The sequence below is a fragment of the Nematolebias whitei genome, chromosome 8 (assembly GCF_014905685.2).
Source record: "Nematolebias whitei isolate Nwh7 chromosome 8, NemWhi1, whole genome shotgun sequence".
NCBI lineage: Eukaryota > Metazoa > Chordata > Actinopteri > Cyprinodontiformes > Rivulidae > Nematolebias > Nematolebias whitei.
In genome coordinates, this window is record NC_056505.1 from 18,478,064 (window position 1) to 18,486,681 (window position 8,618).

The window sequence follows — 8,618 nt, forward strand, 5'->3', positions numbered from 1 at the left end:
AGCTAGGTTGTAAAGCGATGTAGAAAACTAACAACAGGAACATGTCTGCATTGGTTTTTGCCATGAACTTAGCAGATGTTTAAAGCCACTTAGAGAGGTCAAGGTCGAGAGCTTCAGATCTTTTTACAAGATATTCCAGGAAACAGGAGCGGAGTAGGAGAAGGTCCTTTTGCCTAGTTCAGTCCGCAGTGAGGGAACACTGCAGGTAATAATGCCCTGAGAGCGAATGCTGTAGCTGAACTCACACAGAGACATGTAGGAGGAGATGTATGAAGGCAGCAGACCAAGAAGTGATTTAAAGATGAAAATGAACCAGTGAGAGAGTCTGTTTGAAGTTAATGATGACCAGTTAACCAGTGAATACAGGGAGCAGTGGTGGGTACGATAAACACAGCCAGTTATGAATCTTAGTGCACCATGATAGACAACATCCAACATCTGCAGGGTTCTTGTAGGAGCGTTCATGTAAATAATGTCATCGTAGTCAATGGAGGGAAGAAAAGTCACAGTCACAAGGCGTTTCCTAGCATTTAGAGTTAGACAGGATCTGTTTCTGAAAAAGAAACCCAGTTTAACTTTCAGTGTCCTTACCAAGTTTTCCATGTGGAGCTTAAAAGAGAGATGCGAATCGACCAAGATACCCAAATATTTGTAGGAATCGACAAACTCACTAGGAGCACCATTCAAGGATAAAATCGAAGGGAGAACTGCTGGGTCCGACTTCCTGTTTCAAAACAACATCCCTTTGGTTTTGTCGACATTTAGTACAAGTTTGAGACGGAATAAATTTAACTGGATGATGTCAAAAGTGGATTGCAAAAGCTGGAAAACCTTAGCAACTGTTTAAGCTCGACAGTAAACAACTGTATTGTCAGCATAGAAATGTAAGGATGCATCAGGGATGCTATGGCCTACATTACCTATGTAGATTGTGAAGAAGGTGGATCTTGACTCAGCCTTGTGGTACACCTCTATTACTTTTACTTTACTGGTACACCATTTTATCCACTTTTACTGTTTGTAACCAGCTGCTGGAAACAAAGCTTAAAAGTACAATTTAAAACTGCATCTCCAACATTCCCTATTATGTGTCAATACAACTCTAGTTCTTCCCTCACATTAAAAATGTTTTTATATATCACTAAACAAATCATGGATTCAAAGAACAGGGAAGCAATTCTGGTACTGGACAGAAAATTAGTTAAATAATTAACTAAAGTCCACAGAAAAACTTTTTAAGAGCCTTTCAGAAAAACGTGACAAAGTATTAAACATATAAATTACAAGAATATATAATTATTTGGAAGCAAAATATACAAATATCTGGGATGTTTCAAGTCTTTTGCACAGCAGTTGGAAATATTTATGAAAATAAAATTTGGGGGCTCATAGTCGAGCTAGTGTCTGTCCATGCTATTGTTAGAAGTGCGTTTTACTCTGCAATTGTACATTATTTTGTTCTACCCAGAGCCCTGTAAAAAGAGAGTTGCGACACTCCCATAGACTCCCATAGAAAGAATGGAATGCGGAAGTCACGTGGGTCATGAAGCGGCAAAGAGTTCCAAACAGCAGCGGGTTCAGCATTGAACGTAGTTCATTTTCCGTGTTTTTCCGGTAAGTTAATGCAAATACGACACTTTTTCTCCATTGTGAAGCGTTATCTGACTGTTCTGTACCTCAATTTATCCACTTTAATACTTCATGTCGCCAGTTTTAGTTAATGAAACATGTTAAATTACTAGTTGTGTGCTGCTCTGCAACATGACGGTTTAAACGGGTCTATTTCTAATTCAACTTTTTTAAATATCTATTACTGCTTACATTTTGAAAGGTGGTCTTTTTTAAATTTATGGTAATTCCAGTTACTGAACTCAACTAGAAAATATTTGGTCTTTTTTCCTGAGAGATTCATTCAACCTTTATTTCTACAGTAAATCCCATTGAGCCTCGAGGACTCATTTACAAGAGAGACCTGATTTAACAAAGAATGATGACAACATGACAACAAGACTGATGTAATTTAGTTAAAGTTATAGATCATTTGTCAAAGACTGCAGCATAAATTGTGACATTATCATTAAAGAAAAACATGATTGTGGAGAAGAGTCTTTTTTTTTTTCATGTTTTCCAGGTAAACCACAGGAGAATGACTTCATGAACTGAATGTTGCATTCAAAGTATCACAAAGGTACAAGATCTCATTTTCTGTCTTCTATTAATCAGTAACAGCTTAATCAAGATGTTTGAATAAAATTACTTTAACACCATAACCTTCACAAAGTTGGTATTTACTGCAGGACTGTTCATTTACATCAGTTTTATAATATTAGTTTAGTGTTTGGTAATCATGGGTCAAGTTGAGATGAGACTCTTTCAAGACAGAACAAGAAATAAGAATTATTACCAAGAACATATCAGCATCAATAAACTGTAGGACAGTAACAAAAACACTTATTAAACTATCACAGGTACATTGAGATGGAGCTGGAAGTTCTTCTTCATGCCAGTTGTCTTCATCTGATCTTTTGTAAAAATATGCCAATTTATTTTCCATTGTTAATATTTTTCTTCGCAGGACTGAGTTAATTTTCTTGTCTGTGAGTTTCTTCTGTCCTGCTTATGTATTTTTTTGTTCTAATTGTTCCTCAGGTTTTTCATCTCTGTTCCCTGACTGCCTGTTGATCCATCCTCCTGGTCCTGTTGATCCATCCTCCTGGTCCTGTTGATCCATCCTCCTGGTCCTGTTGATCCTGGATCATCAGATCCTGACATGTCCCCGTCCTCTGAGGACACATTTTCTTCTGTCCCTCATCTCACTCGCCTCATTTCTGTTTCTTCCTCAGTCTCTGAAATTACAACGTCACTGTTAGAATGAAGATTATTGTTCAATAAAAAATATGACGTGTCTTATTTAACACTGTTCGTACCAAAGTTTAATTTAGAACGACATGTGTGATCACTGGTCAGGTCACTGGTCAGATCACTGGTCAGATCACTGGTCAGGTCACTGGTCAGATCACTGGTCAGATCACTGGTCAGTGGAAGTTCTGCTGTTCTTCTCATCTGGTTCTGGTCCATGAACAAATGGTTGAACCTCCTTCAGTCTCACACGTCCTGACTGTGTCTCTGTAAACTGTCCTCTCTCTAAATGTGTCTGTAGTGACATTAGTTTATTTTCTTGCACATTTCTTTGACAGTTAAACATTTTGAGCCCTGATTGAAAATGTTTGTACAGATTAAATTTACAGCTCTCACTTTGTGTTGTTGTGATGATGATGATGGTGCTCCTGCTGACTTGAGATGATGTCATTAATAAACAGTATAAATAGTAGTAAAAGTACTTTATTAAAGCTTGCTTTACATTTTACATATTTTATAATTGTTTGGAAATTTATTTTTGCACAGTTAACACTTATTTTGTCACTGTTATGATTTTAACTAGAAACAGTTTAATTTAAATTAACATTTTAATCAATGAGATACAATTTTACAATAGTTGTCAGGCTACAATCAACTCAGTTATCAGGAACTTGGTTGCCATAAAAAAACGACAAATACAACAATTATATTCAGTCTCTCTTGTAAATGAGTCCTCATGGCTCAATGGGACTAACCTGTTTAAATAAAGGTTGAATTAATATCTTCTATAGAAATCAAGAATTCATCCAGATGATCTGAGGTAAGCTGGAGCAGATCTGATGCTTCATGGAGGACAAGGTGGAGCATTATCATGCAGCGAACATCAGAAACAGCTTTATAACAGGAGTTACTCTGATTTTTTTTAACGTGTGTAACGTTATAAAACACTGACATGGCTATATTGATCATTGTATTGCATATACATTATTTTTCTAACAAATATGTGTTTGCAGTCTCGTTTCCTTCTAAAATTTAATGATAAATGTATCAGCTGCTTCTAAAAATGCTTTGATAAAATGCATAGTTTGTGAAATAATCAGTAATCAGTTAAGTAATCAGTTCGTTACTGCTCAATAATTACTGAAAGACGTCAGGTAAAGTAAGAAAAGTCGATTTTTGTGTTATGTTTCGCCAGCAGCCGCTCAAACTGACTGACAGCGATGAGCTGTTTGGAACTATGGGGAGCTGCATGAACCACGTGACCGCGTATCGGCGAGTTCAAAGAGTGTCGCAACTCTCTTTTTACAGGGCTCTGGTTCTACCTCATATACCACATGTGGTGACATGACAATAAAATCTACTTGAACGTGACAGAAAATCTGAATGATGAAAGGTGCATTTTCTCTCCCAGTTTATTTCCTTGTGTTTTTCCCTCTTGTTTTGTTCAAAGGCAACATATTGGACAGCATGCTGCTGAAAACCTCCAGTAAAGAGGCAATGGAAAGTGGGAAGGAGACTTCTGGCAGTACAGCTCCTGCTTTGTCTTCCCAAAGATTCCTGTGGTGTCACTGTTATCACCACTGCCCAGAAGATTCAGCCAAAAACATATGCCGGTAAAGCAGTGAAAACATAAAACAAAGTGTGCACACATCTGCTTTTCTTACTCAAGTTTTGATTGCGGTACTTATTGTGTCTGAATGTCTTTTTGAAGGACGGATGGGTACTGTTTTACCATGGTGGAGGAGGAGGGAGGGGTTCCGGTCCAGACTGCAGGTTGCCTGGGCCTGGTGGGATCAGAGTTTCAGTGTAGGGTGAGTTGATGACTATAGCTTCATAATCTAACGATTTTCATGTTTTAAAGTTATAGTTCTCATCTGTTAAGGAGTGGTTTTGTGGAAGGGTTATAAAAATGGCATCTTACCTGTTGAATGTATCTCTGTAATTGATCTTGGTGTGGGGAAACAATTTAATTCTGACACCAAGTGGGACCAAGATTGTCGGACAAAACAACTCTAACTCACACACATGCTTTTTTGACAGTAGTAAGTGAAAAACATCCTTGACCTTTACATCCCCCATCAAAGACCAAAGTGGATGGCTGCCACCTTAAAACAACTCCAAACAAATCATTTAGTCATTATTTTCATCGCTGCCAATTTCATATTACATAGATATTTAATCTACTTAGAATTTTACACAATCAGCAGCAGCTAGCTGTAGCACTTCCAATGCAGCCTACTTCCAGTAAGCTTATCATAATAACATTGCTGGAATAACCTTGCCATGTTCAAATAAAGCCAGTGTAAAGATTAAATAAAAACAAAACAGAATTGTTTGCTATGAAAGTTTTGAGACTAGAGTTGTTTTAAGACAGCAGCAATCTTCTGTGGTCCTAACCCTGTTCAAACTAGCTGTTCGATTTTTTTAGTTGGTCTCAACTAAACTCTACTTTTCATTTAAAATGCTGAAACAGGTAAGATAACTAGAGAAATTGCATTTCATGCAAAATGCAGTGTGAATGCTTATTGCAGAAGAACTTGCTGAGACAAAGCTGAAATAAGCTAAAAAAAAAACATGCTAAAATTTAGCTGAAATGGAAGAACAAGCCTAAATTAACAGAATAAAGCAGAAATAACACATATTCGCTGAAATGGGTTTAAATAAGCAGAAATTAGCACACAAATTAGGAAACGAGCTAAAGAAAGAGGCTGAAAGAAAAAAAAAAACGTCTGAAAAGTAGCTGAAAGGCAGAAGAAGCTTAAACTACCAGAATGAAGTGGAAAGAGCTTAAATGATCTCAAAAAGGTGGAATTAGCTGAAAAAGCTAAAACTATCATAAAACAGCTAAATAGTAGCTGAAATAGCAGAAAAAGCTGAAACTAGCATAAATAAGCTGAAAGGAGTATATAACAAGCTGAAATTATCCAAAAGAAGTTAATTAGATTGAAAGTAGCAGAAATTACCACAAAAAGCTTGAATTTATCTGTAAACAGCCAGAATTAGCTAGAAAATGTTAAAAAGGTAGCTGAATAGGTAGAACGAGCTTAAATGAGCAGAAGAAAGCTGAAAGAACATGTTTGCCCAATTAGGATGAAAGACGCAAAAATGAGCACAACAAAGTGGAAAATATCTGAAAAAAGCTGAAATTAGCAACAACAAAGAAAAAACAGCTGAAAAGTAGCTAAAGAGCAGAAAGGAGCTTAAATTACCAGAAGGATGTGGAGAGAGCACATTTTTGCTGAATAAGGTGGAAAAAAGTTTAAATGAGTGCAAAAAATGGGGAATTAGCTGAAAAAGCTAAAACTAGCATAAGAACATCAAAATAGTAGCTGAAATAGCAGGAAAAAGCTGAAACTTGAAATAAGCTGAAAGGAGAATAATAAGCTGAAATTAGCAGAAAGAATTTAGAAGCACGACAAAGTTGTAGTTAGCAGAAATAATCTGAATGAAGTACAAAACAGCTGAAATTAGCTGAAAGTAGCTGAATAAAAGTTTAAATTTGCACAAGGAAGTTGAAAGAATACAAGAAAGAAAGAAAACACGAGACTTGAACTAACACTTTAACTTGACTACAGTGCTAAAGTGTAAGGTACAAGCAAGCTTTTTAATTTTCTTTGTTGTTTTATGTATTACTCTATGGTTTTGGACAATTTAAGTTTTAAATACTAACTTGTTTGTAAAGTTGGGTTTATTTTTGATTCTAGATCAATAGTATTTTTTTTTCCAAAACTCGCATGTTATCAGGTTTTTACTACACTGTGGGGGAAAAAATGAAGCCAAGGAACATGAGATCTATTTTTTAAATACTTTTCTGTCTTCAGGACACAGGAATCCCCCATCAGAGGAGATCGTTAGAGTGCTGCACAGACGAAGATTACTGTAACAGAAACCTGCATCCCACACTGCCGCCGCTAAAACCACCTCGTAAGTTAATCTCTCCACTTTCAGACCTCCAATTATTTTTCTTACTCTCTTTGTGCTCCAGCTATCTACAGTGTGGTGGTGTTCATTTAAAAATGAGGAATGATAAATGAAAAGAGATAAAGTGATTCGTCCGAGCTTTTAAAGTTATCATGACATTGTCAGGAATCGAGGGCTGGTGTCAAGCTGTCCTTCAGCTCACCACAGCATCAAGCGAAACCAAGGTCTCTGCAGAGTTCAACATTATACTCTGGGTGAGAGGGAGAAGCTGTCTTTTTGAGTATTTCAGAAACAGTAAGTCAAGATTCCCTGGGAAATCACGCGCCTCAGCAGACGCTGAGGGCAGAGTCATCAATCTGTAACCTTATCATAAGGGATCAAGAGGAGAATTCATCGACGAGGCCGAGGGCTTCCTCTTGCTGTCGACAGGGTCTTGAGTGTGCCAAAAGAAAATGAAAAATTGATGAGTGAAATATGATTTGTGCATGATTTACTGTACTGTGTGACTTATGAGAATAAATACATTAGGGTGAAATGTCTACAGCGTCTTCATTTTTTCTGTAAGTGATGTTACAATGTTGAATCCATATTTTTTATCTGTTTGAGCTTGACTTTTTTGTGCATCTTTGTTTCCATTTGTTGCACAATCATCAAGAAAAGCTTGGAAAAAGACAAATGTGGATCTTAATTTTTATTCCTGTGACTGACAATTAATATTGATTACATGCCATTTTCTCATTATTTATTTTTTTATTGTTCTTGTCTAGTCTACGTAGATGGAAAGATCCACCACATGGCACTGCTGATTTCAGTCACTATCTGCAGCCTTATATTGGCCGTCATCGTTGTGTTCTGCTACTTCAGGTAATCAGACACATCAGTCATCAGAAACTTTGTCCCACACCCAGTGCACTTCACTCTGCTCTTATTCTGCAAACAGGTACAAGAGACAAGAGTCTCGTCCGCGGTACAGCATTGGTTTGGAACAGGATGAGACGTACATTCCACCAGGAGAGTCCCTGAAGGATCTGATTGAGCAATCACAAAGTTCTGGCTCAGGCTCCGGTCTCCCTCTGTTGGTAAGATACCCACAAAGCACTGCAAGCACCAGCTTATAAACATAACTCTAGATTTTTAAAGGCTTTTTTTAATTTAGTTTTCCATTGGTGGTGAATTATCAGTTGTAAATTTTAGAATTACGAACTATTTAAAATATTTGTTTTAATCAGATTCTACAGCAGTTAAAAAAGTTCTTGATTATTCTAAGAGCTATTTTACGTATAAATTTTATTTAGACTGAGTAGTATTTTTTTTTTACTTACCCACACATTTCCTGCTTTTGCTGTTCCTCAGGTCCAGAGAACAATAGCCAAGCAGATTCAGATGGTGAAGCAGATCGGCAAGGGGAGGTACGGGGAGGTGTGGATGGGCAGGTGGAGGGGAGAAAAGGTGGCCGTTAAAGTCTTCTTCACCACCGAGGAGGCCAGCTGGTTCAGAGAGACTGAAATTTACCAGACGGTTTTAATGAGACACGAGAACATACTTGGTGAGTCTCATGTGCTTGACCTCCATGTTTCCTGAACGCACTGGTAATTTTGTGCATTCATTAGTTTTAACGTTTTTATCTAAACGTTTTCTCACTTTTTATTCTGCCTTAAAAAACAAACAAGCAATGAAACCCATTTAAAATATTTTATTTTTAATATAATAGTAATAGTCACAATTATCAAAATAGACTGGGCTTTTTTAGATTTGAAGAGTTTAATATATACGACTTTGAAGGAAGTAAAATCTGTCTGTCTGTCTGTCTGTCTGTCTGTCTGTCTGTCTGTCTGTCT

The 8,618-nt window shown here is 37.0% G+C and overlaps 1 protein-coding gene across 1 annotated transcript in view; it reads left to right on the top strand.

The window, feature by feature from the left end:
* Positions 1 to 8,618, top strand: part of bmpr1ba (bone morphogenetic protein receptor, type IBa) — a 36,336-nt gene that overhangs the window by 25,929 nt on the left and 1,789 nt on the right. The window contains exons 2-7 of the mRNA XM_037680368.1: positions 4,310 to 4,472; positions 4,571 to 4,670; positions 6,681 to 6,783; positions 7,548 to 7,644; positions 7,721 to 7,859; positions 8,134 to 8,326. Of these exons, the coding sequence (XP_037536296.1) occupies positions 4,327 to 4,472; positions 4,571 to 4,670; positions 6,681 to 6,783; positions 7,548 to 7,644; positions 7,721 to 7,859; positions 8,134 to 8,326 (778 nt within the window). The 5' untranslated portion in view covers positions 4,310 to 4,326. The remainder of the gene's footprint in view (positions 1 to 4,309; positions 4,473 to 4,570; positions 4,671 to 6,680; positions 6,784 to 7,547; positions 7,645 to 7,720; positions 7,860 to 8,133; positions 8,327 to 8,618) is intronic.